Raw genomic sequence first — 25,177 nt, forward strand, 5'->3', positions numbered from 1 at the left:
TATGTTTAAATCTCTTTATTTCCATTCCATCCCTTTGGCTGAACATTATGAGTACAATATCTGCTCTTCTTCTTGTATTCCCCTCTCTCGTGGAAGGCATCACTATCCAGTAACCCAAGCCAAATCTCCTTTGTCATCCCCCCACCAACAGTCATCAAATGCTAACAAGACAGCTTCCTAAATCTCTCTGGAATTGATCTCTTCCCCATTAGAGTTCCCTTTTGCAAGTCCATTTCTTCATCATAAGTCTGACATGTGAGCTCTTAATTGCTCTGCCGCAGTTTTCTCTTCTTCAGTCAGTGGTAACAGCTACAAAACAAATGACAAAATCTTTATTTCAAAATCCCTTAAAACAACAAGGTCCTACTGTATACCACAGGGAACTATATTCAATATCCTGTGATAAATCAGGATGGAAAAGAATATGAAAAAGAATGTATATATGTATATAACTGAATCACTATGCTGAATAGCAGAAATTAACATATTGTAAATCAACTATACTTCAATAAAATTTTTTTTAATTAAAAAAATCTTTAAACACTGCTGAATTAATTTCTGCTTTGTTACACCAATAAATGTTTCCATAAGTTCATACTATGTATGTAATCACAAATTTAGGAAGGCAAGGAAAAAATACATATTGGCTATCTATATACAAGCTACTTTGATGTTTGAGTTTCCAAAGAACTTGCAATTAAATTGAAGAAACAAGACCAAGAAATCAAACAATTTAAGGACAGTAATTTAACAGAACCAAGGAAGTCACATTTGAACAGCATATTCTAAAAGTACTTTGAAAAAGAAGTGGGAACAAAAATAGTCTGGAAGTTTCTTCAGAAGTAGAGATTTGGGTTAAATTTTGAAGGATAATTAAGATGCTTTTATCTGCAAGTAACAGAGACACATTTGAAAATGGATAAATAAGAAAATGTATTATCATTGCACAATAAATACAGAAGGGCAGGTTTCAGGGCTGGTTTATGCTCAACAATGTAAGGACTCAGTTTTTTCCATCTAACAGCTCTGATATCCTTGATGGTGGCTTTATCCTCAAGCTGACAGGAAAATGGCTCTAGCAGTGCTAGGTGTCACATCTGTACACAATGTTTAGAAGAAGTAAAGCTTTCTCTTCCCAGAGTTCTCTCAGCAGTGGGGAAACTCTTCCTAATTTCCTACTTTCAGACTTTCCCTCCTCATATGTCATTTGCGTTACAAACCTATTCCTGAACCAATGTTAGTTAAAGGAAAATCCATTCCCCTTGCAAATCAGGCACACCCCTGAAGCTGAGGATAGCAGCAACTTTACCTCAGGCCTGAGTCTGAGGAATGGCACACATCTCAAGAGAGTCAGTTATCTTTTAGGCAGGAAGAGAGAACAGATGCTGAGAAAACAACCAGCAAACAGAATTCACAAAAGCAGGTAGAAGGACTACTAAATAGCAAAAGGGAAGGGGACTTCCCTGGTGGCGCAGTGGTTAAAAATCTGCCTGCCAATTCAGGGGACATGGGTTCAAGCCCTGGTCTGGGAAGATTTTCACATGCCGCAGAGCAACTAAGCCCATGCGCCACAACTACTGAGCCTGCGCCTAAAGCCCACGAGCCACAACTACTGAAGCCCACCCTCTGCAACAAGAGAAGCCACAGCAATGAGAAGTCTGCGCACCGCAACGAAGAGTAGCCCCTGCTCGCCGCAACTAGAGAAAGCCCACGCTCAGCAACGAAGACCCAACGCAGCCAAAAATAAATAAGTATATAAATTTATATATTAAAAAACAAAGAAAAGCCGAAGGCAAGTTGTAAGGGGCTTTCACGGAGCACCAACAAACAGGCTAGCTGAAACATAGGGTTAATGAGGAAATAATAGGAGGTAGGACCTGAAGAATCACTCAAATAGTTACAAATCTGCTTAACTATATAGGTCATCTCTAGAGAGACTGCCAAATCTGGAACACCTCGTACCTACAGAATCAGAAGCTCTAGGGCAATGCTGTCCAATAGAACTTGCTGTGATGCTGGAAATATTCTGTATCTGCACGGTCCAATCAGTAGATGAAGGACTGAATTTTTAATTTTATTTAATTACTTTTAATTTTAATTTATATAGCCACATGAGGCCATTGGACACCCCACCTGGTTTCGTTTATCAAGCCATCATTTGCCCAAAATGTTCACATGGATAAAATGAAAAACAATCATAGGCCTTACTGCAGCCCAAATAGTAAGAGAATTTCCCTCTTCTGTCTCAAAAACAGGAAAAGGCATTATTCTGGCAAGACTTTGTTCTCCATGAATCCATGTTTCTCATTGTGATCTCTGAAATTCAGAGAGATTTCAGACCATCTGTTTATAAAATAAAACTTCAAAGAGGTTTTCCAGGAGTTAACTAGTCTAAAATGTGTAGAAATTTTTCTTCTTTAATACAAATGTTTCAGAGCATCGATGGAATACCATACATTCTATCTTTAATGCCTTTTTAATTTTCTGTTTATTGCTATACTTTTGTTTGGGAGGGGTTGTTTTGCTATCTTCTATTTGGAACAAGTTTAGTCCTTTTTTTTCTTTTGATGGTCACCTTTACAATTAACTATATTTAAACCTCAGTGTCTTAACAGCAACTAAAAAGATCAGGAAATTAATATGTATTCCCTTCCTTCCACCTCCTTTTCTGTTCTTACCTCCCTATTTATTTTTTACTATTACCAATTCAAGTTTTTTTAATTCAAATATACATTTTCTGTCCTTCCAAATGAAAAACCACTCAACTTGATAAAAATCATAGCAAGATAATAACTGAACCGTTTTACTTTGTTTGCTTTCTTTTGTTTATGAACAAAGGACCATTTGCCCTAAGTAGAGATCCCTTTCTTGTTCTTCATGTTCCCAAAATAATTTTAAAAGCCCTTTTGGTTATTTTAGAAGTTTTCAGAATCCTCAGCTCAATCTAGCCTTTGGCTTTCTTCACTATTCTCACAGTTCTGACCATATGTCTAATATACCTCTTTTTATACTTGAAATTCCGTTACACGTCCTTTACGCTCTGGGCTCATACAACTATTTTTGGTTATATAACTCTCTATAGATGCCATTCCCTTTTCTTCCACATTTTGATCATAAAAATTTTCTCTTGGGCTTCGCTGGTGGTGCAGTGGTTGGGAGTCCGCCTGCCGATGCGGGGGACGCGGGTTCGTGCCCCGGTCCGGGAGGATCCCACGTGCCGCGGAGCGGCTGGGCCCCGTGAGCCAAGGCCGGTGGGCCTGCGCGTCCGGAGCCTGTGCTCCGCAACGGGAGAGGCCACAGCAGTGAGAGGCCCGCGTACTGCAAAAAAAAAAAAAAAAAAAAAAAATTCCCTTAATTTTCTACTACTATCTCATTTTTAAACTAGTGGGTATAAGACCCACTATATTCAACACTTCCCAACTTGGCTATCATTGATTCTAAAATATGATCTCCTTTTTCAAGGTTTATAACCTGCCTTTCAGTCATTTCTCCTTATTTGTCATCATCTGATCCAAAGAGAAAACCCTTAGCTTCCTACCTTTGATATAATTATTCCTCATTTCAGATACTTCTTTTAACTAAATGAAGACTTTTATAGATATTTAAATGATTTGACATCCCCTATCACCATCATAACTACTTTTCTGTACCACTTTTTTAATCTCAGAAATATGCCATTTATTTATTGTATCTAATGGAGACAATTTTTAGTAAATATTCAAAAAATCATTTTTCTCTTTCATTTTTCTCTTTACTCACCCAAATTTATTGTGCTTCAATAAATTCATGGATTTCTATACATATATGTTGATATATACATCCAGAACTACTCTTAGTCTCCTTCAAGATTTGTTTCCTTAGAACAAGTTTATGTGCTTCTGTTGTCAGGCTCTGATCACATGTACAATGAAGAATATGTGACTTGATTTTATTTATAAAGGTTATTACATCTTTTTTGCATTTTATTTATTAGCAGGTGACGCCACCCATACTGTTTAAATTCCTGCTCCCTATTCCCTCTGTGCCCTTTTTAATTGCCCTCCCCTCTTCCACTATTCATTTCTCCATGACATGCATTTAAGGTGTCATTTTATGATTTTTACCCAGGCACTGTTCTCTTTTCCTCCATTGGTAACATAAAGAATTCTTGATCAAATTAACCTGGGTAATCAACCTTTGAGATCTACTCTTGCTGCAAGCCTATAATTCAAGTAACTTAAGCCATAATTTAGTTCAGACTTGGCAAATAAATACCATGTATGCTGCCCCTAGCAGCATGCCACAGCAGATAGCTTTTTTGCCATGCCCAGACACAGCTCCTTAATACAGCATTCTAAGCAGGTGTTACCAGTTAACTGATTGGAGTTAGCACCAGAAATTAAAACCTATTGGACATCTTTTGTCCAGATAATTAAATTCAACTCTATGATTCCATCTACATTAGGCTATCTTTTCTTTCAAAAGCCCTCACCTTTGCATTGTAAATGAAAATGCGAGCAAACTCTTCAACTGGCTGTTCGAGATCTCAGTGCCTAGGTCAGCAGTTCATATTCTTTTTCCTACTCCAACATATCTAAAGAGTTTTACACATCAGTGATAGAGGATTACACTAAATGAGATTCTTACAGTAAATGAGAAGGGGGTGCAGAATGGAGGAAGAGGATGAAGGTCAGGCTTACCCAAGTCCACCAACCCAACTGAAGAAAAGGAGAACTAAAAAAAAGTCACTGGTATAGATGCTTTCTAGATTTCTCAGTCTCACTAGTTCTTACAGGAACCAGCAGAACTGGTAGATTTAATAAGTATTAGGAAGATTTCTCTTCTGCCATGGCTACATAATCCAAGACAGCATACCTCTTCATTAACCATGTCAAGTCCACCTGCTCATTTTAAAATAAAAGGAGGGAGACTTCCCTGGTGGTGCAGTGGCTAAGAATCCACCTGCCAATGCAGGGGACACGGGTTCGATCCCTGGTCCGGGAAGATTCCCACATGCTGCAGAGCAACTAAGCCCACGTGCCATAACTACTGAAGCCCAGGTGCCTAGAGCCCGTGCTCTGCAACAAGAGAAGCCACTGCAATAAGCCTGCGCACCACAACGAAGAGTAGCCCTGCTCACCGCATCTAGAGAAAGCCCGCGCACAGCAAAGAAGACCCAACACAGCCAAAAATAAATTAAATTTATAAAATAAAGAAGATGAGCGCTATTATACTTCAGGGAATCAGGAAAATCTCATTTCTATCAACAGTTCCAACTGCTGAATTTCAAAATGAGAGTTACTGGGGATTTATCTTTCAAAGAGAAATTCAGAATAAAAATTCTACAAATCCAACTGGTCAATTGAAAGCATTACCTTCAGGTCTGTTTGCTTTTGTAGTTCTTGTATCAAGGTCATAGTCTTATTGAAAGTAGCACAAATGCGGCTCTTAGTCTCTTTATGCTCGACAGCAATTGGTTTAAAGCGTGCATGCAAAGTTTGATATCGAGACTTTATTGCTGACAATTCCTTTAAGAGTGTAACAGGATTTTTCTACATCAGGAAAAAAATTAATATATATTAAACCTGGAAAGGAAAAATTAAGCTTCTTTTAAGAATTAAAATATATACAGCACATTCTACCATCCATTTAATAGAACACTGTATTTAATACGCAACTATGGGACAGAGGATGGGAGGAAGGAAAAAAGAGAGAAGTATAAGACCTACATCCTATTCTCAAGGAATTTAAAGCCTAGGCACAGAAATAACCCCTCCCCTGCACACACACACACACACACACACACACACACACACACACACACACAAAACAGCAATATTAAACAGCAAATAAGGTCACATTAGATATGTAATATTTGATGTATAGCTCACAATAATTAATTACACCATACTTCTAAAATACAGTTCTAAATGTTATTATAAAGAAGGTGATTTAAGGAACTATTTTGATTTGTTGAATAAGACAACTTGAAACCACTTAGGATGAAATTCTTTTTTAATTAATTTATTTATTTTTGGCTGCATTGGGTCTTCATTGCTGCACACATGCTTTCTCTAGTTGAGGAGAGCGGGGCTACTCTTCGTTGCCGTAAGCGGGTTTCTCATTGCGTGGCTTCTCTTGTTGCAGAGCACAGGCTCTAGGCGCGCTGGTTCAGTAGTTGTGGCTCACGGTCTCTAGAGTGCAGGCTCAGTATTTGTGGCTCACGGGCTTATTTGCTTCGTGGCATGTGGGAACTTCCCGGACCAGGGCTGGAACCCGTGTCCCCTGCATTGGCAGGCAGATTCTTAACTACTGCGCCACCAGGGAAGTCCTGAAATTCTTAAATACACTGTCATGGGGCTAAAGTATGTATGAGCACCAATTCACTGACCTCACTATACAAAATGCATGCCAACTCAAGCAACTATATTTATAAATTACATTAGTTTTTCAAATTCATTTTGGAATATAAACCACTATTCCATAAAAGACATTTCAACTGGGTGCTTTCTGCCACTTGGTTATTCTTTTCATTCCCTAGTGGTTTCTTGGCAAACCCTCCAATACTAGCTATTCCAAACTTTCTCCACTCCCTCCAGTTCCCATCCACCCCTTCTTGGCAAAAGACCTCACCCCAACTACTTTACTGAGAAGACAGAAACCATCTAGGAGTTTCTACTACTGCGTTTTCACTGAAAATGAAAACACTATGGACATTCTGATCCTTACTTAGCCCCTAACACTACCACTATTTTTTTTTAATAAATTAGTTTATTTATTTATTTTTGGCTGCATTCGGTCTTCTTTGCTGCACGCGAGCTTTCTCTAGGTGCAGCAAGCGAGGGCTACTCTTGGTTGCAGTGTGCAGGCTTCTTATTGCTGTGGCTTCTCTTGTTGCGAGGCACAGGCTGTAGGGACACGGGCTTCAGTAGTTGCAGCACGCAGGCTCAGTAGTTGTGGCTCTCGGGCTCTAGAGCGCAGGCTCAGTAATTGTGGCGCATGCGCCTAGCTGCTCCACGGCATGTGGGATCTTCCCGGACAAGGGCTTGAACCCGTGTACCCTGCATTGGCAGGTGGATTCTCAACCACTGTGCCACCAGGGAAGTCCCACTACCACTATTATTGTTGTGTCCTCCCCATATCCTCCAGAACCTTAAATTTCCTATATTTCAATAATCTTTTCATACCTCCCTCTATACAGACCTCAAATATATATAAATTTTCCCTATACTGAGGGGAAAATTAACTCTTCTCTTGACTCTGTTGCAATTCAAAACCAGTTTCCTTTTTCTTACTCCATTTGCCACCAACCTTCTAGGTCCTATAATAATACATTTCCTAGGCCTTTTAATAATAAATAGCCCTGGGACTTCCCTGGTGGCACAGTGGTTAAGAATCCACCTGCCAATGCAGGAGACACGGGTTCAAGCCCTTGTCCGGGAAGATCCCACATGCCGTGGAGCAGCTAAGCCTGTGCGCCACAATTACTGAGCCTGCGCTCTAGAGCCTGCGAGCCACAACTACTGAGCCTGTGTGCTGCAACTACTGAAGCCCGTGCCCCTAGAGCCCGTGCCTCGCAACGAGAGGCCACAGCAATGAGAAGCCTGCGCACCGCAACCAAGAGTAGCCCCCGCTCGCCGCAACTAGAGAAAGCTCTGCGCACAGCAACAAAGACCCAAAGCAGCCAAAAATAAATAAATAAATAATAATAACAGAAGACCCCATAGACCAGAGTCCTTTGCCAAATTATTTTAAACAATCAAAAAGTCAGACTTGCTCTATAATTTTGATATCCCTCTTTTTGCCTCTCCTTATTTCTTTCCTATTCTAATCTTCTTAAAATGAACTCTTGATTTCCACAAAACTATAGTATCTTGCTTATCTTCCCACTCTTCAAGTATCTCCTTTGTGGACCCTACCTCATGGCTATAGTCAGAGGCTCAGTTCATGGCCCTCTACTCCCCTCTTCTTTGGAGACTGATAAATAAAGATGATTCTAACAGGAATGAATAAGAACAGAAAATCTAACTTAAAGACTGTTAAAATAACTCTGCAGAGAGTGACCAAGACCTATGGCATGAAGAGTAGAAGCAGGAAAAGGACAAAAGAGACACCATAAAAAAGTTAAGAAAACTTGTAGTATGTTTGATATGGGCAAAGAAATATAGATGACACCAAATGTATAGTCTGGCAAATACTGTATATTAAGATGCCTTTTGGGATATCTACTCAGTAAACACCCCAATGACACTGAGACCTGTACCCTAACCCTTCATTTCTCATAATGTATCTAGACATTCTAAGAGATTGCCAGTAGAAAAACTGGAAAATACAGTCAAAAAAATATCCTAAAAAGGAGGGGGGAAATAGAAAAAATTGAAAGATAAGAAAAATAGAGGATAGATTCAGGAAGTCCAATATTTCAGTAATGGGAAAGGCCACAAAAGAGGATTTCTTTTCTTATGAATATATGGGTAAGAAAAGTGATATGACTTTAGATTCACGTGTTTCATATTTAAAGAGCCCCACCAAGTGACAGCACAGTTAATGAAAAGACCTATATCATAATCATAAAATAATTATAAAATTTCACAGCATAGATAAAATATTCTTAAAGTTCCAAGACAGATAGGTGTGCTGCAGGATTTGGGGGCGGGGTGGGGGGGGATGGAAGGTATAAAGTAAGAAGGAAGACAAATACAACTGATCAGGAATTAGAATGGCATCTATTTCTCAACAAGAACACTGGAAGCTAGGAAACCACAAAACCATGATTTTAAAATTAAGAGAAAATAATCTCTAACCTAGAATTCCATACTCAACCAAACCATCCATCAACTAAAGGATTAAATAAGGGTTAAGTAAATACATTTTCAAACATCTGACATCTCAAAGAGTGAAATATATGATCCAAACTAAAGGGAGTAAAACAAAGGGAATTACCAAAATTATGGTAAAGAAATTCCCAGCCATGCAGGAAGCCTGTAGAGCCGAAGGTTAGATTGGAGCAAGAGGACAGACAGCACACAAGGGATGTGGAAGAAAATGAAACTTAGGGATCATGTGATGTGTCTGACAATGTTGACAGGAGTTTAACAGTTCTGGTAGAAAAGTCTGAGGCTGAATTAACGATAAATGCATAGAAAAACTAAGAAAATTGAAGGGGAAAAAAAGAAAACAATTATTAGCTCCTGAAAAACAAGTTGTGTAAGAAAGGAAAAGCAAACATAGTATATTGCGCAACTTGGATAAAAGCAATATTTGCAGAGCCATAATTACTGTGATCTGAATGTGTCCCTGCAAAATTCGTTTGTTGAAACCTAACCCCCAAGGTGATGGAATTAAGAGGTGGGATCTTTGAGAGGTGATTATGTTATGAGGGTACAGCCATCACGAATGGGATTAGTGCTCTGATAGAAGAGGCCTTAGAGAGATCTTCCCCTTCTGCCATTTAAGGATACAACCAAAAGTCTGCAACCCAAAAGAAGGCCCCAGGGCTTCCCTGGTGGCGCAGTGGTAGAGAGTCCGCCTGCCGATGCAGGGGATACGGGTTCGTGCCCCGGTCTGGGAGGATCCCGCGTGCCGCGGAGCGGCTGGGCCCGTGAGCCATGGCCGCTGGGCCTGCGCGTCCGGAGCCTGTGCTCCGCAACGGGAGAGACCACAACAGTGAGAGGCCCGCGTACCGCAAAAAAAAAAAAAAAAAAAAAAAAAAAAGTACCCAGTCTACTATTTTGTTACAGCAGCCCCCAAAACAGACTAAGACATAATAATATAAACAAATACTGAATGATATATCCAGAAATTGTGAAGATGAGGATACTTATGGATAGTAAAGTATTTAATCTTTATTGTCAATAACAGGAAGTTATTAATAATAACAGCTAAAATATATCGCATATTCTGGACCAAACAGTTCTAAACACATTATGTATATATATAATTTTATTCTCTCTTAACCTACAAAGTGGGCAGTAATAAACCATTTTATAGATGAGGAAACTAAGTACAGAGAGGTTAAGTGACTTGCCTAAGATCACAATGCAGAGCTGGGATTTGAACTAGAATAGTTTGTATCCAGGAAATCAGTAGATTTTTCAGATCAGAGGAAAAATAGCAATACAAGCATACTACTTAGAAATATAGAGGTAAATACAAGAAGATGCTGAAATATAAGTGTGAAACAAGGAATTACTATTTGTAACTATGTACTTCTGTGACTTTTCTAATTATTTATAAAAATTAATTTGACAAAAATAGAAGTTTCAGGTTGGGAGGAAAATTGATTTGAGGGTAGAGGACATCAACTGTGAGATGGCAGGGGATCACGCAATTATAAATGATCTTTAGAATGGAGCTCAGTAGTGAATTGATCACTATACATATAAACCATAAGAATAACGAATTCCCCAAATATTGATACAAATTTATAGGGGAAAAAAATGTGTTAAGAACTAATCCTGATGATCTCCCAAACTAGGAAAAAAGAAGGAATTGGTGAATAAGGTGTAAGGAATAAACAGCCATAGAGCTAAGAGTTAACGTAGGGTAGTTAGTCAATTACCCATACTACGTGTTTTGTGACAGTAACTGGGTCTAGTAAAATTGAGATGGCAATGATTAACTCAGGAAACGTGATTTTAGGACTTAGCACCACACCACAGAGGAAAACATTATTGTGCACACAGCCTGTTTTGAGTGACTGGCTTCTTGGGAGCCACCGTGTTCTTTTATTAGTGTTTGCAAACTATTCTGCACTTTATTTAATTTTGTGCCTATAACATTTCAGTTCGTTTTAGGGTTTTATTTATTATAAGTGGGTGATCACTTTTGGCAGCTCACAAAAATATACAAGAAGTGTTCTGGTTATGACAGTGCTAGTGATGAGGAAGAAGAAAAGCCAACATGTGAGCAAAAAACTAAGTATTTTGAAAGAAACAAAAGGAAACATGCCATTAGTTGTGTTACTAAATTTAAAAGAACCTACAGGACTTCCCTGGTGGCACAGTGGTTAAGAATCCGCCTGCCAATGCGGGGGACACGGGTTCGAGCCCTGGTCCAGGAAGATCCCACATGCCGCAGAGCCAATAAGCCCGTGTGCCACAACTACTAAGCCCACGTACCACAACTACTGAAGCCCACACGCCTAGAGCCCATGCTCCCTCTGCAACAAGAGAAGCCACTGCAACGAGAAGCCCACGCACTGCAACAAAGAGTAGCCCCTGCTCGCCACAACTAGAGAAAGCCTGCGTGCAGCAACAAAGACCCAATGCAGCCAAAAATAAATTAATTAATTTAAAAAAAAAAAAAAAGAGGGCTTCCCTGGTGGCGCAGTGGTTGAGAGTCCGCCTGCCGATGCAGGGGACACGGGTTCGTGCCCTGGTCCAGCAACTAGGCCCGTGAGTCACAACTACTGAGCCTGCATGTCTGGAGCCTTGTGCTCCGCAACAAGAGAGGCCGTGATAGTAAGAGGCCCACGAACCGCGATGAAGAGTGGCCCCCGCTTGCCACAACTCGAGAAAGCCCTCACACAGAAACGAAGACCCAACATAGCAATAATTAATTAATTAATTAATAAACTCCTCCCCCCAACATCTTCTTTAAAAAAAAAAAAAGGGCTTCCCTGGTGGCGCAGTGGTTGAGAGTCCGCCTGCCAATGCAGGGGACACGGGTTCGTGCCCCGGTCCGGGAAGATCCCACATGCCGTGGAGCTGCTGGGCCCGTGAGCCATGGCCGCTGAGCCTGCGCGTCAGAAGCCTGTGCTCCGCAACGGGAGAGGCCACGGCAGTGAGAGGCCTGCGAACCCCTAAAAATAAAAATAAAAATAAGATACATGGACCCCAATGTTCATAGCAGGACTATTTACAATAGCCACGACATGAAAGCTACCTAAATGTCCATCGACAGATGAATGGATAAAGAAGATGTGGTATATGTACACAACGGAATACTACTCATCCATAAAATAGAATGAAATAATGCCATTTGCAGCAACATGGATGGATCTAGAGATTATCATACTAAGTGAAGTCAGAAAGAGAAAGACATATCATGATACCAGTTATATGTGGAATCTAAAAAAAAATGATACAAATGAACTTATTTACAAAACAGAAACAGACTCACAGTCATGGGAAACAAACTTACGGTTACCAAAGGGGAAGAGGCAGGGGAGGGATAAATTGGAAATTTGGGATTAACGGATATATACTACTGTATATAAAATAGATAACAACGACCTACTGTATAGCACAGGGAACTATACTCAATATCTTGTAATAACCTATAATGGAAAAGAATCTGAAAAAGAATATATATATATATGTGTGTATGTAAAACTGAATCACTTTGCTGTACACCTGAAACACTGTAAATCAACTATATGTCAATTAAAAAAAAAAAAACATGCTAAGTGAAAGAAACCAGACATAAAAGGCCACATATTGTATGATTCCATTTATATGAAATGTTCAGACAGCAAATCTGTAGAGTTTTCAGAGACAGAAAGTGGATTAGTAGTTGTTGGGAGCTGGCCAGGGGCAGGAGAAGTGGTTGTTAATGGGGAGAAACAGCTAATGGGTATGGGTTTCTTTTTGAGGTGATGAAAATATTCAAATATTTATTGTGATGATGGCTGTACAGTATACTAAATTACTAAAAATTCCAATGAACTAAATAAACTAAAAACCACTGAACTGTATACTTTAAAAGGGTGAATTTCATGGTATGTGAGTCATAGGTCAATAAAGCTGTTTAAAAAAAAAAGTTGTAGAAGAGAAAAACAACTGGAAGTGTAACTAAAATGAGAGATGGAAGGTGGAAGAAAAGGGGAAGCCCCACATGAAATGTTTTCCACATGGTACTCGAAAGATACTGACTCAGATGAGTGCTTTGGCCAGTCAATTAGGTGGTACCACTGGACCAGAATTGGTTGGTTGTTCTTCAGTAAAAGAGAAAAGAGGAAAAGACAAAGAAAAAGTCAAGTCAGTTAAGGAGGTAGAACAGTTAAAACTGTACTCCCATAGAATCCTGGCATTCCATTATTTCATGTAAAGCAGTAAAAACTGAACATTCACAATGCTTTCCCAATTTTATATAAAATGTTATTTTAATTTGCACTTCCACTCAATTCCTCCCAAATTTTAATTGTATAAATTTTTTGAGAAACAGGAAAATATGATATTTCTTGTCTGCTAGCAAATGCTATAAAAGATAAACATTAATGATTTAAGTGGTAAATTAATATTTTAAGTGCTAAATTAATTTTAGCAGACAATGCTTAAAAATTGTCTGCTTTATCTCTATAGATAGGCGTGTATACATGTAGTTATAATTTATGGCATATAAACAGATAATATTTCTAATCAACCTAAACTTAGAAATAACTAAGTACATAATTTTATGCAAAAATCACAGTTCATGTAACGAATTTAATAGTATATCATCATCTTCCTCAGAGAATATCATCACTGCTAGGATTTCTCCCCTCTTATTTAACCACTGCCCTAGAGGTATCTATATTCTCTCAGAATTTCAGAGGCTTCCATAGTGGTTTACACCTCTGGACTCAATAATTCTTATTTATGGGTTAAAAAAAAAAAGAGGAGCCACAAATTTCCTTGACTATGGGTATAATCTCTCCAATATTCTGTGACCAAGTTTCCAACACAAAAAAGAGTCTATAAATTTAATAATGTAATTGTTATAATCTACTACTATTAGAAATACTATCAGAAAATCTTTTAATAAAATATTCTGTTAAAAAAACGTTTCTTTTTCAGATTACCTTGCCTGCTGAATCAGGATAATTAGTCTTGATTTCATATTCCAGCCTGTACTGAATGTAATCCAGATCAGAGTCAGCCTTCTGGAACTAAAGATCAGCAGAAATAATTATTTCATGAACTAGAAGATGTATTACTAAACATGATACTGTATTCTTTTTTCTTTATATTTTCACATATTTTAATATGATATACACTGATTTTGAAAATATGGAAATAGAAAAGTATACAGAACCTCCATCATCTAGAACATTGGTCCCCAACCTTTTTGACACAGGGACCGGTTTTGTGGAAGATGATTTTTCCACGGAATGGGGGAGTGGGCGGGGGTGGGGATAGGAGATGGTTCAGGCTGTAATGCAAGGGATCCGCAGATGAAGCTTCGCTCGCCCACCGCACACCTCCTACTGTGCTCACCTACTGTGCAGCCTGGTTCCTAACAGGGGGTTGGGGACCCCTGATCTAGAATACCCATGCTCTATTAAGAACTAGCAATGGCTTCAAGAATTCCCTAAGGTTACTCACACTCTCATCAAATAGGCAGTTTTTCTACCTCTGGTAGGATATGTGGTTTCAAATTTAAACACTGAACAAATTTATTTTCAGGGATACTCCGGCTGTTAACATAATTTGCAACCCCATTAACCAAAGAACTACAAATATGTGCCACACAGACCAAAATTGGAAGGCTTAAAGAGTCATAAATTACACAAAAAAAGCTACATTAATACAGGAGTAGCAGTCCGAATAACTCCAATTTATTTAACCTGGGTCCTAGCGTGAGACCTTGATCTGCAGTAAACTTCTAAGAGAGAAAAAGCAGAAAACTGCCATAGGCTGTAAAATACTTGTGCGTACACAGAGAAACGTTGGGAAGGATATAGATCAGGGTGTTAAATAAAAGTGGTTTATTTCTGAATGTGATATAATCTACAAATTATTCTTAATTTGGGGGAATTCTACATCTTTTACTAGATCTTAAAGCATGTACTGCCTTGAATTTGTCAGGGAAACAACCACCATCCTTTGAGTTTACTGTGAAAGGCAAAACATGATTTCCTCAGGGAAGGTCTCCTGTTCATAGCCCACAGCTGAGAAGATTTTCTGACCTTTCTGTCAACTTAAGCTCTGGAATAAAGATTGCTTCTTGAAAATTTGGAGCCTTAATGGAAAAAGTATAAACCAACAAAAACTGTTAAAAGTAGTTCTCAGATCCAATGAGAAGCAGTATACAGATATTTTTATTATACAAAAAGTAAACCAAGGATTCTACTTTGGAAGGTAGAGTGAGGAAGAAAAAATGGCTCTCAGAAGTTAAAATGCTTCTGAAGTCAGAAGCTGTCACTATTGAACAGAATTTCAGAAAGAGATAAACTAAAGCTTCCATCACTAATAATTTCTCATCATTGGCCTAAATTTGATTGGAAAACTTTGCAATTAATAAAATTCTATCTTTATAACCAAAAACTTCTAGAGTAGAAATTGAAGAAAAGAGTCAGTCTTTGTTTTTAAAAATTTTCCAATAATCAGTATCTGATTTGCATCTCTAACGACAAGGAGTTGCTATGAGCCAGAAAAACAAATCTAGAAGTTCTCTATTTAAAAAGTGTTTATAATGTTTTCCAAAACCGGAGGCATTTCATTTGTCATATATACTTGTTCTATTAGCTGCCATGATTAAATCTATCAATAATTAGACTTCTTGAAGCATATTAGTAATTACTATATATGTATGTGTGTATATATAAAGAAATTCCTGTTGGCATAATTCCCACATTAAAATATGCTCAAGAATTGTCTTTTCCTTTATATAAAAAAGTACACTAACCTGTATGACATGTGGATGGAAAGTAGGGGGAGGGGATGGGGTAGAACAAATCAAATAAAGCAAAGGCTCTACACATTGAAGACCTGATTTGTTTTAATTATTGAAGTAGACCACAATTCTGTAGCTTTATGTATAATTCAAGGCCTGTATACCATGCTAAAGCATAATTTTAAATAAAAGTTTTTAAAACTTACTAAGTTACCACAAAATTCTTAGGATTATGGGATTTGTTGCTCCAGGGTTACCTTAAAATAGAATCTCTATTCTAGGAGTCCTTGTTTATGGAACAGATATTCTTAAGCCTATGTTTTTGTGTTTTTTAATTAATTTATTTATTTTTGGCTGTGTTGGGTCTTCGTTGCGCGTGGGCTTTCTCTAGCTGCGGTGAGCGGGGTCTACTCTTCGTTGTGGTGCGCGGGTGTCTCATTGCGGTGGCTTCTCCTGTTTTGGAGCACCGGCTCTAGGCGCAGCAGGCTTCAGTAGTTGTGGCACACAGGCTAAGTAGTTGTGCCTCACGAGCTCTAGAGCGCAGGCTCAGTAGTTGTGGCACACGGGCTTAGTTGCTCTGCGGCATGTGGGATCTTCCAGGACCAGGGCTCGAACCCATGTCCCCTGCATTGGCAGGCGGATTCTTAACACTGTGCCACCAGGGAAGGCCCAAGCCTATATATTTTTGTTTGTTTGTTTGTTTGCGGTATGCGGGCCTCTCACTGTTGTGGCCTGTCCCGTTGCGGAGCACAGGCTCCGGACACACAGGCTCAGCGGCCCTGGCTCACAGACCCAGCCGCTCCGCGGCATGTGGGATCCTCCTGACCAGGGAACGAACCCGTGTCCCCTGCATCGGCAGGCGGACTCTCAACCACTGCGCCACCAGGGAAGCCCAATGTTTTTTAACTTGATATTTTAGTTCTGCTTAAATTTATCTAGTATAATCCCACAGTCCATTTAACAATGTCTTCTCTTCAAGGGAGTGGTTTCAGCTATGGCTTCACGTAATACCTGGGGGTCCACAACGTACTAAAATCACCAATAGTACCAAAAAGAAGTGGTTCCTTCCCTTAAGTTTTTATATTTTAATAAGATACCAGGGGCTTCCCTGGTGGTCCAGTGGTTATCACTCGGCGCTCCCAGTGCAGGGGGCCCATGTTCAATCCCTGGTCAGGGAACTAGATCCCACATTGCACAACTACAAGATCCCACATGCCACAACTAAAATCCCGCGTTCTGCAACTAAGACCCAGCACAGCTAAATGAATGAATGAATGAATGAATGAATAAATAAATGATACCAAAGAGTGTGCTTCCAATCAATGGCATGATGGAGCCGGCTAAATTTTTAGGAATTTTTGCAAGCCAATTGTTAAACACAGCCATCACTAAAAATTAAATTATTAAATTTACAACTAAATAATTAAAAACAAATATATACACAAAAACCATAACTTCCTAGTTATTTTACTATATTTTACTCTTATCTATGCTCTTGAGGTCTATCATATCTATACAGTAGAAATATATCACATGCTACTATTGCATGTCTTTCCAACTCCATTTTCAGTGACATCATGCTGATAGCTTAAACTCGGCTAGGATGGAAATACATACACCAGGGAAACTGGCAAATGCTAAAATTCAGGACTTCCCACTTTCCCACCACAGCTGCACTTATATGTATACCACTGCTTTCAAAAGGTTTTTAAAAAAATTTCCATCCCCCCTTTAAGTAATATACCCACACTTCTATTTGGAAAATATTTCAGAGAACAAATAGAATTTTAAACAGATTTTAAAAGACAGGGGGTACAGGGAATAGGGAGTTATTGTTTAACATGTGGAGTTTCAGTTTGGAAAGATGAAGTTCTGGGGATGGATGGTGGTGATGGTTGCACAATGATGAGAATGTACTTAACACTGCTGAGTTCTTTACATTTTAAATGCCTAAAATGGTAAATTTTATGTGTATTTAACCACAATTTTAAAACTTTTTTAAAAGAGGAAAAACAGTTTGAGAGTAGAATGTTATCCTCCTTGAAGAACTGAACAGAACATTTTGTGATAAAACCTAGGGGAAGTATTTACTTATTAGCGAAGTCAGTGGGCTGTGGATTAAGCAGGGGACAAAAAAGGAAAAAGGGTGCCAATGCAATGTTGAGAAAGAGAAAAACAATGAAGATTCTCTGATCTGAACCCCTCATTTTATAAATGAAGAAATAGTCTAAGTGACTTCCCTCTAGTTCTATTTTCATTACTCTGTTTTTATGTAGTTAGACCAAAGTTATACATGACATTAAATCCAATAAGAATCACATAGATGGGGGTAAAATGTAAAGACTTTACCTAATATTAAATTTAAACAGTTTTTTTTAAGTTTTAAATCTAATATCTCTGCAGTTAGTCCATTAAAAAATTCTCTCTGAATATAACCTGGTAGTCTGGTACAGAAGAAAAGAAAATAAGAGGATTGAGATATGTGGCAGAAGTTCTAGTTCTGGTCTCACTAACCAGCTATGTGGCCTCCAGTACCTTCCCTCTGAGTCTCTCCTATTAAATGAGAGAGATGGAAATCTAGTCCCTTTCAACACTAAACTTCTATTATATCATTATACCACAAATAAACCAAAGTTTAATTTGTCAAAATGTTAAAATTAATGAAAGTGTTTCTTTTTCCTAATATATAAAAACTTGGGGCTTCCCTGGTGGTGCAGTGGTTAAGAATCTGCCTGCCAATCCAGGGGACACGGGTTGGAGGCCTGGTCTGGGAAGATCTCACATGCCTCAGAGCAACTAAGCCCGTGCGCCACAACTACTGAGCCTGCACTCTAGAGCCTGCGAGCCACAACTACTGAAGCCCGCATGCCACAACTACTGAAGCCCGCATGCCACAACTACTGAAGCTGCGTGCCTCGAGCCCGTGCTCTGCAACAAGAGAAGCCACCGCAATGAGAAGCCTGTGCACCACAACAAAGAGTAGCTAGCCCCCACTGGCCGCAGCTAGAGAAAGCCCGCGCACAGCAACGAAGACCCAATGCAGCCAAAAATAAATTAAAAAAAAAAAAATTTGACCTTTGAGTTTCAGATTTTAATGTATGTATTGAAAAGTAGCTTCTACTATTTGTTTTCTTCCTAAACAAAGATGACTGTTGCTTCAGTTTCAGCTGCATCATTTCTGCAACCTGCCCATTGTTCTTCCCAAACACCAAAACCCTATAAGCAATATTGCACTACTCAGAACTATTTACACAGCAGAGACAATATCGATAGGGTTCTAGGATCTGGTGATAAACAGGAAAATTTCTAGTTACACGGTAGGAAATTTACTGACCAATTATGACAGTCTCCAAAACTCATTAGTGTCTGATTAATGGAACAAAATGATATTGCTAAACTTCATTCACATTGGAAGCCTTGTAAACAATGAGGTTGCTGTTTAATTAGTTTTAGCTACCTGTCTTATTTTTAGGCATATTAGAATATTTAAAATAAAACTAGTGAATTTTTTAAAGCCCAAGACATTCATATTTCATATTCACAGTTTTCTCTAAATCAGTAATAAAAATAAATGGGAAAAGTTTTATATCAATCCTAAGAGTGGTAAATGAAATATGCAATTTAGCTGGGAAAAGTCCATGGAAATCAATGTTAAAGCCCCAAAGACCACCAAATTACATTCTGCCAATTGGACATCCTTGGAAGAAGACTGGGATTGTAAGGATGATACTGTACAAATGGGAAAAAAATACTTCAGGAAATAATTTAGAGTTTTAGAGAGCATGCCACATATTTCACAAACACAACATTCCGTCATACTAGTTTTTATTATGATAAGCTTAAGGCTTTAGATAAAAGGCACACTGTATGACATACCACTCAAGTATTTGGCAGCAAGGAGAAAAGAACATAATTGCAGTACAGTTTAAAAAAACATTTCCTCTTTACAAAAACCCATAGATTCCCACTGCCACAAAAATGCTCCCTTTCAAAAGGACCAGCTCCAAACACATCGTCTTCTGAGAGAGCCTGTCTCAACATCAAAACACAGGGAAATGAAGGGGGAAAATACGGCAGCCTTGCCTCTGATGAGAGGAGTTGGTAGAGGTATGTTCTGGACTCAGTGGCTAGGCTTAGAAATACATTTTCCATAGAAACATTGTTTTAACGGCAAATTAGGTATCTTAACACTCCTAGATCTAGGTTAGCTGTATTATCAACCAAAGAAACTACTTAAAGCACCCCTTTCCTTACATTCCCATCTCTCCAATACAGGTTTAGAAACACCTTTATCTATTCTCATTTTATTTTTTTCATGAATAAAGTTTACCAAGTCATGTCTTATATTACAATCATTTGTTTGCATGGTGGTGTCACCATTTGATTTCAAGTTTCTTGCTGGCAAGAGACTTGTCTTTTCACTTCTATATCCCTGGTTTTTAATATGCAGTGAAAAAAGGGAATAGATTAAAGAACATTTATTCATTTGAAAGAACAGCCTGGGAATCCAACAACATTCTAAAGCCTGTTTTAATAAATATTTCAAGCTCTTAACCAGTTGAGCGCCACCTCTAATGTCTACACAGTCAAAATTGGTTTTTTGTATATTTCTGCCAGAGAGTTGACTATTATCCACTCTCTTCCAGAGAGAACAAACACATGTCTATGCTTGTCTGAAACAGATAAGCAGCAATATGCACAAGCACCCAGTTACAGACATGTTATTTCAGGCAAATAACAACATCAAAGCAGAAGAAAGTGTGAAGTTTCAGGTTCATCACTTCCTAATCTGCAGACTTTCATGTAACAATTAAGAGAGTAGTACACATGAGCCTGACTTTATCAGTTAAAGTAGTCTACTTAACTTTTTTTAAGCTTTCAGGATCTTAGGTTATTTATGTTAACTGTGCTATGGACACATAATAGACTACAGAGATAGATTTTGATTTTCATAATATATAGAATGAACCTGGTTTAGAAAAAATAAAAATATACCTACAAAAGAATCTAGAATAGGGACTTCCCTGGTGGCACAGTGGTTAAGAATCCACCTGCCAACACAGGGGACAAAGGGTTCGATCCCTGGTCCAGGAAGATCCCACATGCTGCAGAGCAACTAAGCCCGTGCGCCACAACTACTGAGCCTGCGCTCTAGAGCCCACGAGCCACAACTACTGAGCCCGTGTGCCACAACTACTGAAGCCCACACACCTAGAGCCCGTGCTCCACAAGAGAAGCAACCGCCACGAGAAGCCCGCGCACCGCAACGAAGAGTAGCCCCCGCTTGCCACAACTAGAGAAAGCCCACACGCATCAACATAGACCCAACGCAGCCAAAACTAAATAAATAAATAATAAATACATTTTTAAAAAAAGAATCTAGACTATACAACGTAGTCTTTTTTTTTTAATTAATTAAAAATTTTATTTTTGGCTGCTTTGGGTCTTCATCGTTGGGGCTGTGTTGCTGAGTGGGGGCTTCTCTTCATTGCAGTGCACAGGCTTCTCATTGCAGTGGCTTCTCTTGTTGCGGAGCACGGGCTCTAGGCGTGCAGGCTTCAGTAGTTGTGGCACGCGGGCTCAGTAGTTGTGGCTTGCGGGCTCTAGAGCGCAGGCTCTGTAGTTGTGGCACACAGGCTTAGTTGCTCCATGGCATGTGGGATCTTCCCGGACCAGGGATCGAACTCTTTGTCTCCTGCGTTGGCAGGTGGATTCTTAACCACTGTGCCACCAGGGAAGTCCTCCTTTTCATTATTTTTTTTTTTAAAGACTTCTCTGTTATTTATGGTATCCTATGCCTTATAAATAGAGCAATAAAGAGTGTAGAACACAGAAATCAATATATAATTTTATCAGAAGGCATTAAATTTCCCTATATTTTATCCAAAACCTTAACTGGGTGTTTATATGTAATATGTTTATATTTTATCCAAAACCTTAACTGGGTGTTTATATTCTGAACACAGAAATCAATATATAATTTTATCAGAAGTCATTAAATTTCCCTATATTTTATCCAAAACCTTAACTGGGTGTTTATAAGATTTTTTTTTTAATTAAGGAACATAGGTTCATAATTACTACAGAACATGAATATTTACAATAATTTTAAATGTTTAGAATGTAATAAAGGAAGTGTGGTGGAGGTTTTCAACTTAATAGCTAGAATTGATTTTACTAGTTCTTCATCTCAACCCCCCTGCCCCCCATCTCAAAACTGTACTGACAACTTGCGGTTTCCCCCACTTGTGCAACACCTCTGTACTTTCACACGCACTGTTTCCTTTGCCTGGAAAGTTTTCTGTTTCCTTCACTGGCTAATCCCTACTCATCCTTCCAGTCTCAGATTACCTCTCACCTCTAACAAGAATCCTTCCCCAGGTTAGGTGCCTCTTTCCAATGTGCCCCCACAACAACTGACATTTACTTATCCCATCATGGCATCTGTCTCAATGTATTTAGCCATGTCTCCCAGATAAGTTCCTTAATATCTCTAGCCTCTGGTACCAGCCTGCCCTAGTAACACTTACCAAAAGAAAGTATGAAGTACTATCATCTAAAATTGGAGAAATTACAGAGAGGAGAGGAGGAATTAATAAGAACTACTACAACTCTCACATCTCCTAACAAAAATAAATTGTTCTGAAAAGCTAAATTTATTTTACAGTCACTAATCACTACATGAAAATCTTAAGTGAAAACTGAGATTATTTCCTCATTTATAAAATGAGAACAAAAACAATGAATTAAAGAATCAAGAATTGACTTATTTAGGACTTCCCTGGTGGTGCAGTGGTTAAGAATCCGCCTGCCAATGCAGGGGACACAGGTTCAAGCCCTGGTCCAGGAAGATCCCACATACCGCGGAGCAACTAAGCCCGTGTGCCACAACTACTGAGCCAGGGAACAACAACTACTGAAGCCCGTGCCCCCAGAGCCCGTGCTCCACAACAAGAGAAGCCACTGCAATGAGAAGCCTGTGCACCACAATGAAGAGTAGCCCCAGCTTGCTGCAACTAGAGAAAGCCCGCATGCAGCAACGAAGACCCAACACAGCCAAAAATTAATTAATTAATTTAAAAAAATCACACTAAGCAGGTTATAAAAAAAAGTAAGACCTATAAACTGAAAACTGCAAAACACTGTTGAGAGAAATTTTAAAAGACCTAATTAATGGAGAGATAATGTTCACGTATCAGAAGGCTCAATATTGTTAAGATAGCGATTCTCCCCAAATTGTTCTTTAGATTCAACATAATCCCAGTACACCTCTTTTTTTTATAGAAATTGACAGAAAAATTATGTGGAAATGTAAATTAATTTAAAAGTTTTAGAAAACAAGAGCAATGGGTGAAGCCTTATACTAGATGATTTCAAGGCTTCCTAACAAAAGTTAACTCAAAATGGACTGAGATCTAAATGTAAAAACTAAAACTATAAATCTTCTAGAAGAAAACATTTGTGACCTCGAGTTAAGCAAAGAATTCTTAGATAGAACACAGAAGGCATAAACCATAGAAGAATAAAATGTATAAACTGGACTCCATCAAAAAATTTTAAGGGAGAAGGCAAATAGATAAAATCAAAGGACTCTTGTAATAATAAAAAGACAGACAACTCAATTTGAAAATAGGCAAAAGATTTTAACAGATATTCACTAAAGAAGATATACCAACTTCAAATAAGCACATGAAAAGATGTTCAATACCATTAGCCATTAAGGAAATGCAAATTGAAACTATAATGAGATACCACTACACACCTACTAGAATGGCTAAAATGAAGAAGACTGACAATAGTACCAAGTGTTGGTGAGGACTTAGAGAAACTGGAACCCTAATACAGAGCTTTGAAAAAGATTTTAGCAGTTTCTTTTAAGATCAATCATACTTTTATCATGCTGCCCAAGAGAAATGAAAACATTATGTCCACATAAAGACTTGTATTATAATGTTTAGAACAACTATTCATAATAGGCAAAATCTTCAATTAACGATTCCATAATCTGGTGAAAGGATAAACAATTTGTGACATTCTAGACAATGGAATACTACTCGTCAATAAAAATGGTCCAACTCCTAATACATGCAACAACATGGGTAAATCTTAAAAGCATTATGCTAAGTGCAAGAAGCCAGACACGAAAGACTAGAAGGTTTGTGTATATGATTTCATTTTTACGAACTTCTAGGAAAGGCAAAACTAGAGGTCTGTGGCTGCCAGGGAGTTTGGGAGGTTTACTGCAAAGGGTCATAAGGGAACTTTTTATGGTGAGGGAAATGTTCTATATCATGACTGGTGGTGGTGGTTACATGACTGTACACATTTATCAAAACTCATGAAATTGTACAACTAAAACTGTTGAGTTTTACTCTATGCAAATTATCTCAAACTGATTACAAAAAAACAAGTGATGGAGTCACATTTTATTATATCTCATAATTACAAAAAGAACATTAAGACATGCATTCTAAAGTTTTAAACTCAAGCATTTACTATACAATACACAAAATTAACACCACTTAAGATTTGAGGCAGGTTACCACAGGAAATATACAGCAAAGATTGTATTCATCACATACTAATTCATCTTCAAACTCAATTAAAGAAAACCTGAGATTTGTCAGAACCTATCCAAATCTGTAACAGAAAGCAAATGACAAAGTACTACTTGTTTAGACAAGCCATAACAACTTTAGCTATAAAATGTATCCTCTCAATGTGTTTCATAATGCATTACAGTGGTGAATTTTTAATTAGTTGAAAACATTTTTTTTTCAAATTATAACTTTCTAAAACATATACTTTGTAATAAAATTATATAGTTTTCAGCAACAAAGGTTGTGGTAAATTACTCACAGACACTGAAGAAAGATGTAAGGCAAGAACCAAAATTCTGGTGTACATTCTGCTTTCAGATGCTTTGACAATACTATTGCACTGCTAGCTGTAAAGTACAGTAGTGCAATAAAGTCAGAGCATTCGTCAGCAGTAATAGGTAGGAAAGACACACAAGAGCATCTTGCATCAGTTGAAGCTTCAGAGTGAAAAGAATACAAAGAAGGGTTGCCTCTTTGGACAGAAGACATCCAAAACCTAAGAACATTTATATCAATGTTAAAGAAAAAAAAAAGAAGACTAGGATTTAAATATCAAAGTGGTATTGGTTTTTGACGACTAACCTATGATTAATATGCAAACTGAAAACATGCATAGATGTAGAAAGGAATTTTGTAAATATGTTATAAGCTGTATGAGTTATTCACATGGGTATTGTTAATACCTCAGGACTGGTATTAACAGGTTATAATTACTACTTAAGGCAAAGTTGTGAAAATATTTCTGTCATGAGATGTGTTGGTTAGCTCCTCCATAGCAATTGACCGATTAACTGCCATATAAAACTAGCCTTTTGAGTAAGATTACCAAAGAAAATAAATGAAAAGTGAAATAATATTTCCCAATTTCTATAAACCCTATCTCTCTCGAATCTAAACTACAATATAAAAAGCACTTACCATCTTATATCAAGAGTTCACAGACTTCCAGGGAATCAATGTCTCGTAAACAGGATACCATTAGAGCTACTTAACTGAATGCT

At 38.2% G+C, this 25,177-nt stretch overlaps 1 protein-coding gene across 1 annotated transcript in view; it reads right to left on the reverse strand.

Annotated features, from left to right (window-relative positions):
- Positions 1 to 25,177, reverse strand: part of SKA2 (spindle and kinetochore associated complex subunit 2) — a 28,291-nt gene continuing 3,114 nt past the window's right edge. The window contains exons 2-4 of the mRNA XM_067714102.1: positions 13,763 to 13,849; positions 5,355 to 5,531; positions 1 to 309 (exon numbers count right to left, since the gene is read on the reverse strand). Coding sequence (XP_067570203.1) covers positions 241 to 309; positions 5,355 to 5,531; positions 13,763 to 13,849 — 333 coding nt within the window. The 3' untranslated portion in view covers positions 1 to 240. The remainder of the gene's footprint in view (positions 310 to 5,354; positions 5,532 to 13,762; positions 13,850 to 25,177) is intronic.

Source organism: Pseudorca crassidens, chromosome 19 (genome assembly GCF_039906515.1).
Source record: "Pseudorca crassidens isolate mPseCra1 chromosome 19, mPseCra1.hap1, whole genome shotgun sequence".
Classification (NCBI taxonomy): domain Eukaryota; kingdom Metazoa; phylum Chordata; class Mammalia; order Artiodactyla; family Delphinidae; genus Pseudorca; species Pseudorca crassidens.